This window comes from Thalia democratica, chromosome 4, assembly GCF_965202585.1.
Source record: "Thalia democratica chromosome 4, ktThaDemo2.hap1.1, whole genome shotgun sequence".
NCBI lineage: Eukaryota > Metazoa > Chordata > Thaliacea > Salpida > Salpidae > Thalia > Thalia democratica.
In genome coordinates, this window is record NC_139168.1 from 62,028,299 (window position 1) to 62,050,243 (window position 21,945).

The window sequence follows — 21,945 nt, forward strand, 5'->3', positions numbered from 1 at the left end:
ACAATTTTTTTTTAGCTGACACATTCGTTAAGTAAAAATTCTTTAAAAAAACTGTTCTAAGGGGCCCACTCAAAAGTTCAAACCCCAATACATTAAATTTTTTTTAATTAAAGACAAAGGATCGTTCTCGAAAATCTAAAATAAAATCTTAGTTAGCTTTGAAGATGAGTAAAATAAATGGATCTAAAGTTTAGACATTTTTTAAAATTTCAAAAAGTGCTAATCGAGTTAAGTTAAGCTCGTTTTAGTAAGGCTTTGAAAATTAATAATTATTATAATTTCCCTAGTTTGAAACTTTATTACTCTTTGTTACTTTTAGTGTAAAAAGCTTTTTTACTAGCAACAGAAACAAACATTTATTGAACAATGGCTAGTACAGCTTCATCATATTCTGATATTGGAGGAAGAAATATAAAATATGTTGGTGATTTAGTTGACCAAAAACGACATGGTTATGGAATCTACACATATGCAAACTCTTTCTTTAGATATGAAGGAGAGTGGAAAAATGGAGTTAAACATGGTAACTTGATGTTTATGTTTTCTACAATTTGTAACTAAGTTTTTTGATAGCAGGATATAGCATATATAGTTTTTATTTAACGGAAAAAAAAGCTCAAAAATTTGATTCAAGAACCTAGTGTAAAAAAAACCTTTTGGTTATCAAGTCATAAACCAGGATACAGTTTAATGTCATGTCCAGGATATAAGTTATATTTCTTAGATAGTAAGTATGTTAATTTTATATTTATATATTTAAATGTAATTCGTTATTATTATATATTGCAGTGAACTTGTTTTGCTAGGATTTTTATTAACAAATGCTTTAATTTATATTTTTGAATATTTATATATAAATATAAAATTAAAATAATTAAAACTAACTTTAGCTTTACTCATGAGTATATTAGGTAATATACCTCATTTACGAAATGGTCGTTGTTTAGACCTATTGTTTTTATATAATCAAATAAACATATATAAATATATAGGTTATCTTCCAGTTTAGGAACATGTATTTTACTTTTTAAATTAGTTATTTTCAGAGGTACTTTTTGACATTATGTTCAATTTTTTGTTTACAATTATTATCAAAGTTAGTTTTGATTTTTATTTTTATAATTAATCTAACTTTTTTATTAGTTTTTTTATTATCACAGTTACCCCTAACCCTTACCCTTGAACAGTAACTTATTATTACTATTTTCTTAATATTTTTTTTTCTTTGTTATTATTTGTATTTATTTTTTTATTTTCACTATCACTGTTACCCCTAACCCATACTCTTGGTCCGTAGCTTCTTTTTTTTTTAATTATTATTTTTTTTTTATTAATAATTTTTATTTGTTATTTTTTTATTTTTTTTTCTATCACTGTTACCCCTAACCCTTTGGTTGGTAGCTTTTTTTTTGTTTTTTTTTCTAAATATTAAATTTTAGTTATTAATCTTTATTTAAAATATGTGACCCAAAAATAAAAGATAATGTAGCCCTGCTAGTATTAAAAATTGAATATAATGTCAAAAAGTATTTCTGAAAAAAAACAATTTTATAAGTAAAATATGCGTTCCTAAAATGGAAGATAACCAATATATATACTCAAAATTTATTAAGAGTAAGCTACATTATCTGTATAACTGAATCTTTAAAATATATCTTTTATTATAAAGAGAATGTAAAAGTGATATAAATACAGTTTTCAAAAGTTTGGTTTTTAAAAAAATAAAATAATTAGAATGATTGTGTTTAAAAATTTCAACAATTTGTTGAAAAAAAAATTCAATTAGATAATTTTAGTTAATCTTTGTAGTTTTAACCAAAAAAATTAAAGTTTAAAATATATAGGTGTATAGATAGGTAAAAAATGTGATAATTTTTTAAAATGCACAAGTTTTTAAAAAACTGTCTATATAACATTTATCTTTAAACACATCAGTACTCACACTTTCTTCTTCAAAATATGCATTTAAAATTTCAACTAACATCATCCTGTTATTTTGATAATTAATACTTAAAAATCTGAAAACCAACAACAAAGTAAGTTGTCTTTTTTAATTCAAAATTGCAAAACCCTTGGTGGCATGTCATTTGTCAAACACTCACAAGATTAGAATTTCAACAATAAAAATCAAAAATAGTCATAAAAGTTTTAATTACTATTTTAATTTTCACTAGAAACATTTTGAAAGTACGTCAATAATTTAATTGAATCATCAGTGTCACAAAAAAAACTATTAATCAGCTGTTGCAGTTTAAAGTTAAACTAGTATTTTCATCAAAACACTGAACTGTAGTCTAGTCTAGTCTAGAAAACAAAAGTTTATATAAAATAGTCCTTTTAATATGTGCTAATAAAATCATTAACACAAAGAATTAAAGTTAATCTTAAGCACTTTTTATCTCTACAAAATAGTTGGTGTTAAGTAGTAATTTAAATAAATTGATATAAAGTTTAGAATATCAAAGTATCTTTTTCATTATTAAGTAGTATACAAAAAGCAATGATAATGTGGTCAAATAAATTTTATTATAAGTTTCTTGTGTCTTTAATTTTTTATGTTGTAAAACCATGTCAGGAAGTTCTGTTTTTGTTTGTCAGTATGATGAATAAATTATATGTTTATTAGTGCCTAACTGATTTTTTTAGTCTATGGTTATAAGAACCATTTCTCCTTTTGATTGTGAGCTAGAAAGTGGTTTAAGTATTTTTTAACTAATTTTGTACTATGCTACAAACTTCACTACTATTTTTGTTTATTGCAGCTTAATTTTTTACATTAAACTAAATTTTATGTTTTTTAAAATCAAAGTGCAATAATTAGTTAAAAAATAAGTCTAAACTTGATAACTGAATAAGAAATTGTACACAGTATTTTTATTTACTTTACACACAATTGATCTTTTGTTTAAATTCGATTGAATTTAAAGATATAAGTTTTACTATTGAATTTAATTTGTAGAATTTTTTAGTGTTTTATAATGTAGTTTGACAAAGTTTTCATATGATATAAGTCAAAAAACTTCCTTCTTTTAACATAAGTTGTTTATTCTTTTAACTCAGCACCAAAGCAAGACTATTTAAAGTTTGTGCATAATCAAGCAACCTTGCCTTTAAATAATAGCTTATATAGTTATTGATAGAGTAAAAGCTTTTGCATTAATATATGAACATATTTGTATTGTTCTGTAACAAGCTTAATTTAAAAATAAAGTTAAGTATTTATTTTAACTTAATAAGCTTGTTTCTATTGTTTTATTAAGTATTATATTTAGTTTGCATTCCTTTCTTCCTTTTATATATGATGATTGAGAGATGTACCTATAAAATTTTATTAGACTTTTTGTTTGTAAACCATTGAAACATGTCAGATTGAAAGTTTATAAGTGTTAATTTCTTGTCTATTAAATATAGTTTTGCTCTATTTGTCGCTAACATATATTTACTCATAAAACATACGCTTTTGATTAAAAAATTTGTTTATATAACAAATAAAATAAACAGGGTATGGCAAGTTAATGATGGCAGATGGATCTTATTATGAAGGCCAGTTTGTAAATGGAGAGATAACTGGACATGGTTTCAAAAAGTTCAGCAGAAATGACAACTGCTACACTGGAAACTTTGTATGGTACTGTTATTTTCTTGTAACTCATTGATTAATATTTAAAGTGCTTAAAAGCGTAATTTTAGTTTAGAGTATGCAATTGTGTTAACAATAATTTTAAAATTTAATTTAACGAATTTGATGTTTTAAATATATAAGTATTAAATATTAATCATATTAAATTATAACGTATTTCAAGACATATCTAAATGAATTTTTTTAATGATGGTTAAAAAACTTATAACATGCACAAATAAAATGTTTTTGTTTAGTTGTTTGACTTAACGTTTTAAAGATATTTTAAAAACGTTCAGATATTTATACGATTATTTATTTAAAAAATTATAAGTAAAATATATAAAATTTATTTTAATATAAAATTATTCAAAATATAAATTTAATCATTTGTTAAGAAAAGATCCTAGCGAAACAAGTTCACTGAACTATGTAATAATAACAAATTATACAGTATCCTTCTTTTATTACACTCACATATGTTTCTGTAAGTTAAACGAGTCAACACACTTCAACTGAGCTATGAATTTCCTTCAAATTACTTCAAAGTACTTCCTTCAAATTCATAGCTCAGTTGAAGTGTGTTGACTCGTTTAACACACAGAAACATATGTCAGTGTAGTAAAAGAAGGATACTGTATAATATGTTTTTATTAAATAACTTTTACAAACTTTACACTTCAATAAATTTTTAATGTTTGATTTTAAAGTTTTACATTAATGCCATAGAACATTTAAAATATTTATTTTACAAATAATTAACATTGGCTTTTTCAAAAAACTTAAAGCATATACTTAAATTTACTTTTTTGCAATACAAAGTTTTCAATAATATTTAAGGACATATTCAGATAAATATAAAGTTTCCAATAGATACATATATAGAATAGGTTTTCATGATTGATTTTCCTGAAATATTAAAAACTATCAGAAGCCTGTGGTATCTTAGGTTTTTGAAACAAGTTATCTTAACTTTTTAGGAAATGTTCTTTGAAATATCAAAAACATACTGTAGGCAGCAATTTTGGAAATTCTAAAATCAAAAGCCAATTAAAATATGTTTACCAAAAATCAAAAAAGAAATAGTAGTGAGAAATTTTAATTGTTTTCTACAACTTTTTTTTTATAAATATTTGATCAGTTATTTCGAAACTTAAACTAGGTATTTCTTTGTGCAAAATCAAGTTTAATCAATGAAGATAGGTAACTTTTAATTAAAATTTTATATTCACTAACTTATGCTTTTTTACTTGTTATCATACATACCTTGTATATTATATGTTGATCATATTATGTAGTTTTTTATTTAGACAAAATATACATTTACAGCTTAACAAAATTCAAAAGTAACTTTTGAGACACAAGCAATCAAATTTTCTGAGCTCAACAGGTCCCTATTATAAGGCGCAGACCAAAAAGCTAAATTCACAGCAACTTTATGATTTCAGTGGTGAAATGGATGGAGAAGGTGTTATGTGTTACCAAGATAATAGCAAGTATGAGGGACTGTTTCACAGGAACTACAGACAGGGAAAAGGCGTTCTAACTGAGTCAAAGGGAAAAGTTTATCAGGGCTTCTTCTACAAAGACAAGCGTCACGGCAATGGCTGTCAAATTTATAGGTTGACTTTAATACTAAATAAAAATATTTGTATATTTAACAATAAATTAAAGAAATACTTGTTGCTGGTTTAGCTTATTTGTATTTCTTATAACTTGCAATAAGTTTTTATCAAAATGACCGTATAAGAAGTATTAAATTTAAAACTTACTCTGTTTATTTTCATATAATTAAAGATTTAGTTTAAAAGTTTACCTTTTTTATATAACTATAGCAAATTGAAATAATTACAATCTCCTGGTTTTTGTGTGTTTATTAGAACAATTAGTCAGTATAAAGAATATCTTTTACACAAGTTATAACCTACACAGAAATTGTTGGTTACTCAAATAATAAACTTACAAGGCTTCTTGAGTTGTTATAATATATATTACACCTACACTCAGGATTGCCACAAAACCTGTAAAAACCTAGAACTTGACAATTTAGACTAAAGAACCTTGAAAAACCTAGATTTTGAGAAATTTTGAAAGAAAAAACCTGGAATTTTAAACAATTTTTACAGGGAACAAGTCAGAAAAGCACGGGTGACACTTTAGCATAGAGTGTCAATTTAGCACAGCGTCACTTTAGCACGGAGTGACACTTTATCACGGAGTGTCATTTTAGAACAGAATTTATTTTGCATTTTTTTCTTTGCTTAAATCACATTAGGTACTGTATTGTTAAAAAATTTAAAAAGCGAGCTATGCAACATGTAAACTAAATTTTAACAAGCTTTAAATGAGTTACAAGTTCAAGCTATACTTAAAACTAAGACAAAAGTAAATTTAAAAACTTTATTAACTTGTTTTACTATTTAATATTAGATGAAATAATTGATACTTTTACTTTAAAGTTTTCAACATAAAATTATTTTAATAAAGCTAGTAATAAATATAAGCTCTAAGGTTATCAAAACTTTTTTAAATGGTTTAACTAATTTTAATAAGACTAAACTTTAAGCGTAAGTTTTAAATAAAAAGTGAGAAATATAAAGATCAAAAACTTTCTTAACTCATTTTAAGCCCATAGTAAAAACTTTATTTATAAATTTTTTAGGGCGATATTTTTAAAAGTGTTAGAATTAATTTTCATAATTGTTTGTTAAGTTAATTATTTAAGATAGTTAAATATTAGTTAAATAAAAATTTCAAATAATTTAAAAATTTTACGTGCAAAAATGTCACTTCGTGCTAAAGTGTCACCCCGTGTTAAAGTCACACTCCGTGCTAAAGTGTCACTCTGTGCTAAAGTGACGCTGTGCTTTTCTGGCACCTACCCATTTTTACATGCTAAGTAGAAAAGTTTTGATTTGTCACAAAAAATCTATTATATAAAGTTGTTAGTCTTCATCAAACTTTTTAAACACATTTAAAATAGCTTTACAGTATCTTTTCAATGTTGTTATACTACTTAACACAGTTTTAACCTAAACTAAAAATAGACCCAAAAAATGAAAACCTGGAAGAAATTTCTCAAAAAGCAGTGGCAACCCTGTACACTACTAATCATACATAATTTTAACCCTTAATATTACTAATAATACTGAATAGCTACTATTATTTTATAGTGATGGTAGCAAGTACGAAGGTGAATGGGTGAAAGGTCAGAGACAAGGTCATGGTGAATATTATTTTTCTGATGGAAGCATATACACTGGTCAATGGAAAAACGACAAGTTTAATGGGGAAGGTTATTTGTTGAAAATTTGTTTAAATTTTTTATTCTAAGGTTTTATGTTAACTTTTAAAGAGCCATAATAACTAAATGCTAGTAATAAATCCTAAATTCCTAATAGATAAGTTTTTTTCTTGTTACTGGTAAGTGAGTAATCTACCTTTAAGTTATTAAAATTTATCTGGCTCGAAACTAAACCCAATTAATTGAAAAGGTAAAGAGTCAATAGCTTTTTGAAACTTCAAATAAAACTTGTATTTAAAAAAATTACACTATATTGAAAAATATTATATATTATATATTAGATCAAGATTATAAAATAAAGCATAAGCAACTATTATAGGTTTGTTAATATTTTCTCATTCCTATAGAAGTTACAAAAACGTTAGATAAAAATTCAGAGGTAAGCTTTCTACTTAAACTTCATTGGCATATGTTTTCATATGGCATATTTGAGATTAGTAAAATTATTTTGGTTGATATTTTCTTCCTGTTATGAAACACCAGTTTTTGTTAGTTTTCTATACTATTAATTTTTTTTATTCACAAATAAGTTTACCTTTTTCTAAAAATTTTAATGTTTATAATATGGTTAATAAAGTTTTCAAGTCGGTTTTATACATAAAAGCTATTTTTTAGAAAACGACTAAGCAGGCTGCTTTATTTTAGTAAACTTATGATATTACACAGAGTTTAAAAACTTCAAACACTTAATTATAACTGTAAAACCATTAGATTAGTACCACAGTTTAGTTTACAGTTTACACCATACGTAGTTTTTATTTAAGCATTTTTTTCTTTGTTTAATAAAAAAGTTTATAATTAAAAATATACATAAATGCTATTAATATGTTCACCCCTATTTATGACAGATTTTATTGAATTTTAAACTAATAAACCAGGAATTATTTGTCTTATTTACATTTAATTTTTAGCTAGAACTAAGTTAAAGATATGTAGTATACGATTAAAAATATATTTAAAGTGTAATGATCGTTAAGAAATGAAAGATTTTTTAATTAATTTAATCTGGATCAGGCTGGGTACCTTTCAATTATTTATATTTATATTTCAATTTTATAAACGTTTGTACTTGTTTAAACTTTAATTATATTTGTTCTTTTGTATCAACAAAATCGGTCTTTAGAAAATATCTGGATCCGGTAGATAACAAATTTAAGTAGAATGTTTAAGTAACATAACTTTTGTTATAAATTTAAAACTTTTGTGTTAAGCTTTCAATTAATTATTTTATAAATGTTTGTTTATTTTATACTTTATTTATATTTGTTCTTTTGTATCAACAAAATATTTATTAAAATTTTTTTTTATAACAGGCTGTTCTCAAAATAAAATACTTAAACTCGTTTGACTTTTCTTACAATAATATAAAGTTTTATAGGCTAGTTTACAAATAAAATAGATAAATAAGTACAAACTTGAAATAGAACTTGAGTTTTATCTTTTAATTAGGCTGTTGCCAAAACAGCAACTAATAAAAACTATCTGCGATGTCATTATTTGTTGAAGCTTTTTTTAATAAGACTTTCAAACGATTGGTGTTCAAAGTTTTAAAGTCATTCCTTAAAACGAAACTGTCCATTCAAAACTTGTATATTTTTAAGGTTCAAACATTATAACTGCAACATATTTAATTTAAGGTTGTTTTATATAGTTGTATACTTCTCAAACTATTTAATTTCAAAAATTTTAAGTACATACAAGTATTTTATTTCTGCATTTTTAACAAAAAATACCAAAACTATCTAACTATCTAATTTTAAGGTTCGAAAAAGTTTTCAGTCATTTTAATTCCACTTATTATGTTTACTAGTTCAACAAAAACTATCAAAAAACTATTTTCACAAAAATTTTATTCAGCTAGTTATTGATTCTGATGTTTTTAACTAAAATTTTTCAACAGGAACACTGAACCACGTGAGTGGGGTGTCATATTCGGGGTTGTGGGGAAACGGGGTGGCGTTAAATCGAGCTGTTCGCGTAAAACTGTTGGGAAGTCCCCTAATTGAAGACGAGCGGCTGGTCGTTGAACAAGGGGAATTTTTTTCGTTAAATTTGCAGCTGGTTGACGAGAATGGCGACACTATGATTGGTTGGTTGTTAGTTTTACTAAAAAAAAACATTCTATATTTCAGGTTTTTTAGCTCAGGTAGACTTGGTACGTAAATGTAATGTTTATTTGAATTTTAATCTACTAAATAAGGTGTTTATTAGTGTATCTATTATTATTATTATTAAACTTCAGGTGAATCAGGAAGGAAATTTCAGGTTTTTGCCGGCCACAGAAGCGGCTTCAACCAGGTCAAATCTTTCAACAAGTCGTCTTTATTGGAAATGATCGAAGTTCACGATAGAAACAATGATTTCATTCCCACTCCCTTGTTAGTTTGCAACTGTGACACCATTGTCAAAATTATAAAAAAACTAGATAATTTAAACATCTTTAAAATAAGATCAACATATGAAAAAGTAATTTACTCCATGCCCTTAATATGTTTAAAACTTGAAGTTAAGCTTGATGTTGATAAAAATAGTTTATAATTTGTGTTTGTGCGAATCTACAAATGTTTGTATAACAATGATAAGTTTTTCAAAAACAATCAGAAATATGTATTGAATCGTACTAGACACAAAATTTAGTTCATAAAAAATTAACCTCAATTTTATGTTGTACAATCTGCATTTGTGATATATTTCACTTTAGTATGCAATGCTTAATAGTTTTATTTTAGTTAAAAAGTTCAAAAAGTATTATTTTTGTTATAGTTATAATGCTGAAATTTCAAACATTGAACAGCACTGATTTAAAAAGTTGGTTTTTTAATTTTTATTTTTTTTATAGCGGTTACAGTGTTAAGGAGTACCCCTTGACTGAAATACCAGAAGATTTAATTGAAGATTTTGTTCACGTTGCAAAACTCAAGTTAGTTTTAGATAACGGTTTATTTGTATATCATACATTACTGTTATGTGATTTTTTCAAAAACTTGGAAATGCCCTAATTTTTAACAATTCTTTCATAAATTGGTTTAGTTTAAGTTGTTTGCCATTTAGACAAAAAAGGATTGCAACATTATTTTTGTTCGCGTGCTATCGCTTTTGGGGTCATTGGACTAAAAATTTATCTATACAAATGACTCACAAATGCTCTTCAAACTACAAACAGTAAAAAGTGCAATGAAGTGTACGAGGAAAATTCCAAACTGACTCAAGCTTCTGACGATGACAGCGCTTTCATGAAACAGGCGGACTCGAACAAGGATTTGCTGTCCGTTAAAAACGAGAACTTTCTCAAAAAGTCCAGCTCGAACATTGGTGAGTGAAAGTTTCGTCGGGCATGCGAATAGTTTTTTACTTGATTATTACAACAATTTAACGCGTGTGGTAACTAATGCATTTTAGATAAATTGTGTCATGTCTGAAGTGGTGACACATGAAGTAAGTGGTTAGAAGCTTTTTTTTTGAAAAGCAGTTTTTGTTAAAAGTTTTAACTTTCCGGCTTAAAGCATCTTGATTATTTTCACTACTGGTCTATTAATCCCTGCTGGTAAAAAATAATAACAAATTGTGCTTGCAACTGAAACTGCTCATGCGTGGCGTACTCACATGTTTTGAACTCAAAACAAAGACAATGATAAATGTGGCCAATTAGATTTTAGCTTCATAATATCTAAGAAAGCTATGGGTGAATCAAAACTGTTTAAATGTAAAAAAAAGAATATGTTTTGGAAAGACATCACTCTTATTTTTTAGTCCTCTTAGGGTCTGATAAATAATTATTTCTCTCTTTTTCTGATAGGTCTTTGCTTATGAGATATCGTCAAATTACCAGTAAGCTTTTCCTACTATTAGAATTATATATTCAAGCTTCTTAGAACTGTTCCAAATATCAAAACTTGTTGATATTCTAATGCAGCTTCTATTTATTATATAAATGTTGTTCTTTTGTTATAACACGTATAAATAATAAATATAACCTTTAGATTGTGAAATCTGCAATAAAATAGAATTAAACTTTATAGACGTTTATATAAGAAAGTTAATAAGGTTTTACTGGATGTAAAAACATGTAAAATAAGCCTACAAAATAATAAACAAAACTAAATTACAGAAAATTTTAAACACTAGCAGTTGTGATGAAATATAGTTTACTTTTAATTGTTGATAAGTTATTTTGACACAAAAAACAGCTAAAAGTTTTTTTTTTTTTAATATTTAATAAAGCATAAACTACAAAAGAATTAAAATTTGTTTGTTTAAAATGTAGTATATAGTTTTTCTAAACACTTTTAATAAGTTTTTTTTATATCTATAACACATGCAATGAACAACTATAGACTTTAAATTATAAAATATTTAATAAAATAGAATAAAACTTTATAAACCGTTTTATAAGATTATTCATAAGGTCTTTGCTTTAGGTAATACATGTACCGAAGTAAGCTTATAAAATGATAAAAACAGTAAAACCTTAATTCTTTCAAATTTCTCGATTAAAACATAATAATCAGTTTTCACGGTGTTGTAAAAAATACTTTTTAAAGTCTGTAACACATAAAAAACGAACAATAACCACAAAACACCAGACAAAACGGAAGCTTCTCCACTAAAGGCTGCATACGAAGATTGCGAAGATCCCCAATCGATGGAGGCGCGCCGCAAAGTTGAAGACTTCATCAAAAATTTCCAACCGTGCCGGCTGCAAACTTCTGATTTGAACGGAAGTTTCAACTTCGACAATTTGTACTTGTTGAAACCGTCAGAGGCGTTCGAAGATGTTCTCACCTCATTTGACCAAGTTGATGTTTATTTTTTTATGATATTTTTGTTTTTTGTGAAATATTGAGACTTCCGTAGATCAAGTTTGCGTTTTGAAAACATACTGAAAGTTTGTTTTGAATAAAGCTCTATTATTGTTGTAAAGTTTAATATGGCTGATTATAACTGTTCGAAAAACTTTTAGTTTGAGCAATTAATTGTTGTTTTTTGCTTATTAGTTTTTTCTTCATATTGTGGATCAATTCTTTTATTTATTTTAGTGTTTTGTGGACTTTATAAAAAGTTCTAAATAATTTAATTTCAAAATTACTAAATTTATATATCAAGGTCATCATAATACGTTTATTGTTTTATTTTATGTACTTGAATAAGTGTTACATGTTAAAATTTAACTTTTCAATTACCAAAATTTTTGATTTAAGCATATTTGAAACATTTTCATGTAACAAAATTGATTTGTAGGAAAAAATTGAAAAAGAACTGGATGCTCCGCTAGAGGAGTATGAGAGTGTGACAAATACAAACAAGAAAACAAATAAATCTCATAAAAGTTAGATATTTATAAATTGATATCTAAATAAACCTCAAAAAACTAGTTTGATGTTAATAAAAAATTTCATACAAAAAAAAACATATAATACAATTTAATAGTCGTATATTACTTGTATTAAATTAAATTGTTTAAGACATTTTAAACAGATAAAGTGTATAAAAAGAACAGTTTAATTACAGCTAGTAACAGTATGAAAAAAAGGGGATAAGTTTTTTAGATTTTGAAAACAGTTGATTATTGTTGAACAAAGATAAAATTTGTTTTTGTTTGTTTGATAACACGTTCTTGTTATTTTTTATTTAAAATTTTTACCGTATTGAAGCTATATATCAGAAACTAGGTTTTTGTTCTACAACTTTTCAATTTAGATTTTATCATCTAAAAAAACTAGTTATGTAGTTAAAAATAACAAGAAGTTAGTTTTACTAATAGCTTGGCAAGATTAAAAATTTCAGTATCACAATATGCAGTTTCTATTGTTAAAATATAATTTATTTAAACAAAGTTAAATAGACGGCAGAGTTAGATAAATAAGTTGTTAGATACTATAATTTTTTTAATGATATTTTTAGTTTACAGTTTTTATTTAAAAAAGCTGATTACAAATGTACTTAAAAACTGATTAAATTAGTTTTTATTATACACTTAGCAATGGAAAAAAGCCAATAGCTTTCTGTTTTGAAAATGTTAGTTTTCTAATATATTTAGCAAAAGTAATAGTTTTTGTTTTGTATTTCGCAGCCTGTTTATTTTTTCACAGCTAAAAAGACAGCAGATAAGAGGAATTCAATAAACAAAAGCAACCGGCGAAATTCAAGAACAAAACAGATTGCCGTTGAATTGAAAGAAGTAGAAGATGATTACGAGCATATTAAATTAAAAATTGACAAATTTGTTAACAGAATTTCGAGACGAGGTTTAAATTGTATTGACTAGTTTACTTTTTTTTTAATTTATCAGAGCTCGTAGGTGTTTTTTGTTTTAATTGTAGTAGATGGATTTGAACGGTGTTTTTTGTTTTAACATTAAGCTAGTAGTACTTGTTTTTCAAGTCTTAGTAGCTACAGAGAAATAGGATATTGTTTGCTTTTAGCTTTATTTTTTAAACTAGTTTAGTTAGACCTGTTTAATTTTAGTTCCTTGATTTTTTGTTTTAAGTAAAGATAAAAACTATGGCAGTATTTTTTAAGATAAATAAATTATAACTTTTCCTGTACTTGAGTTATGACTTATTTATAAACAAGCTATTCATTGTAAATTTAACATTTATTACTGACAGAATTTAATTTGTGTAGGTACAATAAGTTTATCTTGTAAAAATAACTAACAAGCTTTTCATTAGGTTTTGTAACAATTATCATAAGTTGTGATCAGTTATTTACTTACATAAAAAAAGTAGGTTAAAGTTACACGCATAAAGCTTCAAAATTACAAAAAAAAAACTTCTTAGTATGTTTTTTTGAAGTTAAAAGTGTTTTGATTTCTTCTGTATAAAAATAACTCTTAGTGTTGTAACATTAATGTTGTTTCCACACTGAGAATTTTTTTCCGCCTTAAAATATTTTCATTTACACATGAACAAATTAAGCTCTATGAATTTAAAAAATCCTTATAAACAAATTCTACTAAACTGATTGAAACTGTTAATCAAAGTGTAATAACGAAGCATGTAAAACAAATATTAAACATTTTTTTATGCCAGTACTTAATCGCTAAAGCTAAGAGCATTTTATGAAGGAACCATTATATTATGACTTTATTTTGTCAGCAAATTTGTTAATAAAAACAAGTGATATTTGAAACTGGACGATAGTGACGTGAATAAAAGTACTTAACTTATTATTTGTATAATAATTTGTATACTAGTTTAAATTTTGGTATTTTATTTTTAAATAAATACTCATTACAGGTGAATTTGTGTTGGTGATAAAGGAAGTAACAAATCCTCCTTTTTTAGATAAAGTATTGCCTCCAATCTACCTGCAAATACACCTGAAACAACCTGATATACCTAAAATAAACGACTCCGTGTGACTATTTTGTTGAATGTATTTTTTTTTTAATAAAGACATCTTACTACAATGATTCTAATCAAATTATAGTTTTATTTAAGATTTAGTTTAGTTTTTTTTTGTATTTTATTTTTCTATTACTTGTTTTACTTAGGTTAACTCATATATTAATGTAATTTTGTAACATAAGTTTTTATTATTGAACAGATATACAATTTTACTTTTTGTTTTTATTTCTGGCAGTATTGATTTGTCAAACAAAATTTTAAACATTAAATGAATGTACATGTTATAAAGACAACTAATATTTCCGTCTTATGTTTTTGTGTTGTTTATCCATTTTGCAATTTTTAAAATGCTGTATAAAAGCTTGTTAATTTGTTGACAGTTTATATTTTTCTGTTTAACTCTACCACTGTGTTTGTTAGAATACTTATGCTGTTAAAGTAACACAACAATAAATTTTAGTAAGCAAGTTTTTTTTTACTTCGAATCTAAAATAGTAAGAAAATGTTAAATTGAAACTTTAAATCTAAAAACACTAGAAAAAGTACAAATTTATAAACTAAAAAGAGACACTTCAAAAAAAGAAGAAAGTGTTCTTAAAATTTATACAAATTATTAATTTAAAAAACTTTGTACTTTGGCTGGAAAAATTTGAACTATGAATACTGTTTTTTCGTTTTTTAAATGCTGTTAGGTGAGTCATTAGTTATTTCAAAGTAATTTCTAAATGGAACTTATAATAAGAATACGTTAAATTTATCAAAAAATTAAGATGAAACAATTTATTCGTTTTTCAAGTTAATTTTTTTTTCAACATTTTTCGAGGTAATTTACTTTTTATAAAACACTCGGTAATCAAATGAAAACCAATTGAAAAATTACTTTGACAAAATTATTTTAGCCTTATTGAGTCATTGTAAATTACTATAAAAAAGTAATAATATCAAGAAATAGTTAACATTAACTCATTATTGAAATAAAACATTTTTCTTAATGCATTTTCAAATTTTTTTTTCATTGTTTTTACAGAACTATATTATTTAACTCGGTATTCAAGATAACATGAAAATAAAGTTAACTTGAAAAATCCATCAATCGTTAATGAGACTTTCTAATACGTTTTTTTTTTGAGTTTTTAATTTTGTCTAGCTAAGGCTAAACAAAAGATTCAAACTTAATAAATTATAATTTTTTATATAACTTAGAATTTATTGTTGTTTAATACTTTTTAAAATTTTCTTGCATTCACGATCTTAATAGTTAGACGTACTGATTCAGTTTATATAATTCTGAATTTGAAGTTGTTTTCTGATATAAAAAGCCTTAGAATCAACTTAAGAACTTGAAATGTCGGTGATTTAATTTTCATGTAACATCCTTTAAAGAAGCATCTTTTTAATAAAAAGCTTATTAAAAGTTTTAAAACTATTTAAAAACAAGTTTTATTTAAAAGATTTTTTTTGCTAGTTATACTATGTCATATGATTTTTCTTGTCCTTGATATTTACTGTAAGCCGAAACACTGTAATTTTTATTAAATAAATAGTGTTTGTTGTTATATTTATTGTATGTTTTATGCAAAGTCGGATTGAGTTCGTTTGCGTCAACTGCTAAATAGGATACGGTGGTCAGTTTTACAAATTGTTTTTAGTAATTAGAGCTCTGTAACATGCTAGTTTTGTACAGCTTTTTAATTACGAAACTAATCTTAAACTTGCTTGCTTGTATTAGTTTTTGTGTTCATTATAATTAAGTTATCTTTCTACCTTAATAAGTTGTTTCAGGCGTTTAAATTTTATTTTAGTTCTAAATATGTTATAAAGTACGTTAATTAAAATACTTGCAAATAAATGACGTCAATCAGAATCAAATCACTAGCTTCCAAAAACTCCAGGAAAATTATGGGCAACATTATAACTAAAATTTTAGTAAAAATGTATAAATTGTAATCTTAAGCGACAAAGTTTTGGCTAATAGATGATAGTTTAGCAAATTTTAAATGATAAGTTATGTGCTAATACAAAATTGAAGGTTAAAATTTTCTGCAACGACTCAATCATAGCTGAACTTGGTTAATTAAAAAAGGATCTCTAAAACAAATTTTTGTAATCAGTCTCTCAGCAAAATTTAAAAACAACTGCTTTAATTCTAGATATCTCCCATTCACCAGTTAATTATCCATTTTACTATTTGCTACCTCCTCGTCATAACTTTAGACTGAAAATTTATTTAACGTTTGTTTTTTTTAACTTAAATTCTACACTGAAGTAGTTTTTCTAAACGACTGTTTGACTTTTGAATGAAAAGGTTGCACGGCGTAGTTGTCAGTATTCAGTAGTAGTTGCTACGCAATTATTTTTAGTCTATATTTTAGTTTTTTGCTTATATAAACTAGACACATGTACATTCAGTATTCAAAACGTTTTATTATTGGAATTATGACATATCTGGCGTCGAGTATCTTAAAAAAAGGTATATTATGCACAAAAATTTAAATAAGTCCAAAAATATTACGATAAAATTTTAATAAAGTAAAATGTAGAAGAAATGATTATTTTAACTCTTGATGAATCTCAAAAATAATTAATCTAACAAATACGAACAAGCTACACTGAAAGTAATCTTTTGCCATAAATTTAACTAAAAATAGTGATATATCAGATAAAATCTATGATATTAGTGCCGCCCGATATTCTAGTCTTTTAAATTAATCAAATTTAAACTAAACTTTGAATAAATAGTTTTTATTACGTTATTACCTATTATTGCATTCTAACTACTGAATATAAATAATAAAAATAGTGATAATAATAACAACAATGGTAGTAATGATAATAATAAAAATAATAACAATAGTAATAACAAAAAAAAAATGGTAGTAATAATAATAACATATATAAACATAAAATAAGAACAATAATAAAATACTAAGTATGAAACTACAAGTTTTCTCAAAGATGATAATTAATTCATTTGAAAAACTTTCATTGTTTGAAAAAGGTCATAATTTGAAAAAAAAGGTCATAGGTGCTTTTAATGGTAGTTTCAAAGCTCACACTAGATATTCTAGAGTTGCTGGTGAAAAGAAAAAAAAAGGTCTTAAGTGTTATTAGTAGTATTTTTTCTAAGTAATCTTGTCAGAGAGGCCATAGCTTTTTCAATTCCTTTAAAGGGGGCCTTTTGAAAAAAAGTTTGAGAAAACCTGGTCTATTTTTTAAGCCAATGCACCTTAAACAACTAACCTTATTTTTAATTTTAATCACAAACAAAAAAAAGAGTATATCTATACAGACCTTGTTTTAAATTTGTTATACAAAAATACAGTTTAATTTTACAATGTTTTTCCATTTAAATTTAAAACATTTTTAACAAAGCAATTGATATAATAAAAATTACCAACAAAACAAATTGAATTTGCATTGTAACAAATAGTTCGTTAAACAACTATAATCTTTTTATGTAAGTACTTTTGTGTTTGCTAAAAATACAATATACAACTTTAATTCAAATTATGTATAATCAACCACTAATTTTAGGCAATTGAAATGAAGTTTTTTTGAAATAACACCATTAATTGGTCCTAAACTTTAGAAAAAATATTCAAATATAGAAGTAAACTTATTGAATTAGCAATTAAAAAGTTTTTAGATATTTAGCTTTGAAATATATGTCAACTTAATTTGTAATTTAAAGTTCCATGTGCTTTATCTAGTGTTTAATTTACTGTTTATATCATATAAAATTTACTAATACATCATGTATATTAATTAAGGCATAAATTAGACTAATTTAAAAACAGGATGGTTGCAATTTAACAAGCTCTTTATTTTAGTTTATAAAAATTTATTATGAAACTAAACTTATACTACAAGTAATGACTTTCTTTTCGTAGTATTAAAAAAAACTATAAAGCCGACTTAAAAACTTTATTTTTAATATTTTTTTGTTTAAAAATTAAAATTTCAAAACAGAAAACTTTTTATTCTTTGTTCAATTTCTGAATAGGTTTTAACATGAAGCTTTATTTTATTGATGTAATAATAAGTAAAACAGAACTACATGTTGTTATTTATAACCTTTTTATAAAATTTTCAAAAACTACATTGTAATAATACGCTGTAAAACTTAATCAAAAGCTTTTTTTAAAAGCAAAAAAGGTCAGTGGCTGGTAAATCTACAATTTATTATTCTTCAAAGATTTAGACACCCAATAAAAACACTCGTGGTTCGGGTCGAGGTCCAGGTTAGATTTCGTTTTGTAAAAGTCAGAAACTTTGATCTTTTTCTTACACTCGTGCCCCAGATGAAGACACAGCTTGTACGTGTACTCCGAAGAACAAATGCCGCCCATTTCGGAACACCCATGTGACCTGGCACAGTCCTCCAAAATCGCCGTGACTTCGGTGGCGATGTTGTTCTTGGCGTACTCGGGGTAAGTGACCCCGAAAATGTACTCCAAAAATTTCCCGTCCTCACGACTTTTGCTTTTAAAGTACTCACTTTCTGTTGCCAGCTGAAGACTGCGAAACGTGTGCTCTTCCGGAGTCTCGTCTCTCCTTTCTTCGCCAAAGTTGTAAAGCGTGCTCATTGCGAGACCGGCGAGTTTACCATTGCGCTTGTCGAAAACGGCAATGCTTAACCCGTTGTAAAGGTAGGAATCAACGTAGTATTTCGCGAGAACTTTTGCTTTATTTTCGTCTTCTCGCATTGACTTGTGAACAAAAGCATCCGTCCAAAACCAAGAAACTATTTTGATTGCTTCGTCGTAGTCGCTGCTCTCAACTTCGCGAAAAAGAAAATTTCTTCTGTTTTTCAAGTACCCATAGGATCGATTAAGAAAGTTTTTAACACTCATAAGCTTAGATAAGCTGGCGTAAAATACAAGTTTTAACTCTTCTCTTAACTTTAAAATCACTTTTTACTTTAGTTAGATCAATTATGAGCCTTTTATGAGGATTTAAAGTAATTATAACCAAAAAGTATCTTCATTTAATTTTAAGTCCTAAAATATAAACTAAAGGTTTTGTTATTTCCTAAATACTTTCAGTGGAATTTCAAATCTTTAATAGTTTTTTAGCTTATAAAAAAAAAACGCTATCATTTTGTTTGACTGTTTCTCAGTAGAACTACGAATCTTTTGCAGCTGTTTATAACTTTAAATATAGTTTCAATTTGTTCTTTTTTTATTAAATCAAAAACTAAGGTTTAATAATATAGGTTGATTTAAATGGCGGGTTTATTAAAACATGACTTGCTTTAAAAGTACTTTTTAATAAAAATAATTTCAAAATTTTGTATAATATAAAACAAATTTTACATATAATATTATAACTTAGAGTATGTTTAAAAATGAAAATCACAAAATGGATAAAAAAGTTTTTTTTATAATTACTATACTTTTCGAATTGTGACTTTTATACAGAAAGCAAACTTTACCCCCACAAATTATATAAAACAAATAAATCTGCAATTTTTAAGAAAGTAATAAACTTACAAAATTTAAATTCTACTAAAGTTTTTAAATTATTTCAATTAAAAAACGAAAGTATAAGAAAATAATACTTTTTAAAATAAAAATCTTGATGCATATGAAAAACTACAAATTAATTATTAACTAGTTTTAGGAAGTTTTACTGTTTTTTTTTTTTTGTTTAATTGCTGTGAGTGTTATTTAATAAAAATAAAAAAATAAAATAAACATAATTAGTTAAATTTGTTCAAAGCTTATGCTATTTTTAATAAGCATGTTCAAATTTTACTTTATCCATGTAAAGTTTGATTATAAATTTTGTAAGTGTTAGTTAATTAAAATAATCAGCTTTTATTTTCTGTACTTTATATCTGATAAACTTAATTCTTAACTTTTTTTTGTCTTGGAAAAGACGTTAAACTGTATCCGTGGACTACGACTCGATGACCAAAAAATTTTCATACACGAGGTCCTTAGACCAACTTTTTTAAGCGCTTTCATGTCGATCAATAAACAGCGTTTAATTTTGTCATTTAGTTTTAAGAAATTTTTCAATAGCACGTTTGTTTAGCAGGTTAAGTTTTATTTCAAATCTCCTTGGCTAAATAAGCTGCTGCCAATAAATTAGTTACATTTTTTTGGACTGACTCACGCGCTAACTACTACTAAATAAGAAAAATAGATGATACAATCTGACTTATTGTTAACAGTCCTTAATTGAGAGTACTATAGTGAAATAAATAACCTGGTTAATAAAAAATCTGTATAAAAAAGAGTTTGATTAAGACAGATATATAACTGTATTAACCTTCTAGTATATTCTATAACATGTCAGTTTAATTATCTATAAAAATTTTCAATATACTTTTTAAATCTTTATGTTATTATAAAACTGTAAAAGTTGTTTGTGAACAAATTAAATTTTTACAGCGAATATAAATTTATAGAAGTTTAACAAAAAAAGGCTAACCAAAAAAATTTACTTTTGAATCTTTAATAACGAAAATTTATAACTTATACTCACTGTCAAAACACAATGCTAAGATCAAACATTTAAGAGATAGAAACAGAATGAGAGAGTTTTTCGACACTAGCGGCATGAGAGAGCGCAAAGCAGCGACGCGCATACAATCTTAACTACTTTTTAATTCAAATTAAAACATCTAATTCTTTTATTTGCAGCTCAATTTAACTTTATGCTAAATATTGACTTTTTTATACCTTCTAGAAAAATTTCCCATTCTTCTCACTTTTGTGCATTTGCACAAACTTGTATACAAATTGCATCAGTTTAGGGTGGACTGTCGGTTTTTACCGTTCACTTGAAACAGTGTGTTCGCTTTGATATTTTCCATTTGTTTTATTTAAAATGTGCTGAAATTTATGACAACCTGTTTTTTTTTCTCGATGTTTATTTTCGTTTTTTCAGTTGTAAATATTTATAATTTCATTTGGATACCTTAGTATTCTTTTGATACTATTATGGCTAAAAAATCTTTACCTCTACTAGAACAAACTTTGAAAGCTCAATAAGCTAAACGGTTTATCTAAGCAATTTTCAGTCGAAAAAAAATAAATGAGTTAAATTGAGTGTAGTCTCCAGTAAACGACTTTTTTGTAATTACTTGAAAAAATAAATGTTGAGCTTACCCTAACGATATCTAAAAAACGGAAATTTGTTACTTACTTCGTATTCTATAGAAAACTTTAAGCTTTTACTTAGTTTTTCAAAATAATTATTTTTGAACAAAGTTCGATCAATACTAAAAAATGTTGTAATTACTTTATCGGCGACAAATAACAAAAATAAATTTTAAAACTTGTAAAAATGTTGAAAATTGAATCTAAATGTTTGTTGTATAAAACACTGCAAAATTTATTATAGCTATATAAAAACTAAGCAAAGTTAAAGACTAAAAAAATAAAAACCACAAACAAAAAAGTGCAATAATTTTGATACTCAGAATAAAAAAAAATATACAAGAGTACTTAAAATCATTAAAAGTTTTTCTGACTTGATGAGTTTTACAAAAATCCTTGTATGCAATATGTCGATAGATATTTACGAAAAAATATTTTAATTGAGTTGTTTAAAAGTACACAAAGTTTTCTTTTTTGGTGTTCTTATTTAAACTTTAACAGTTTTTTATTTACATTCAGTAAAAAAGCGTTGTAGTTTGTATACACTTGTTTTGTATAACATAA

At 25.3% G+C, this 21,945-nt stretch overlaps 1 protein-coding gene across 1 annotated transcript; it reads left to right on the top strand.

Annotated features, from left to right (window-relative positions):
• The first annotated feature begins 366 nt into the window (after positions 1 to 366).
• On the top strand, positions 367 to 14,286 carry LOC145833512 (MORN repeat-containing protein 1-like). Its single transcript, XM_082940683.1, has 11 exons — positions 367 to 523; positions 3,502 to 3,628; positions 5,068 to 5,241; positions 6,793 to 6,914; positions 8,824 to 9,012; positions 9,166 to 9,301; positions 9,763 to 9,843; positions 10,087 to 10,235; positions 11,507 to 11,724; positions 12,162 to 12,249; positions 14,162 to 14,286. Exons 1-11 carry the CDS (start codon positions 367 to 369, stop codon positions 14,284 to 14,286), a joined length of 1,566 nt encoding a protein of 521 aa, XP_082796809.1.
• The last annotated feature ends 7,659 nt before the right edge of the window (positions 14,287 to 21,945 follow it).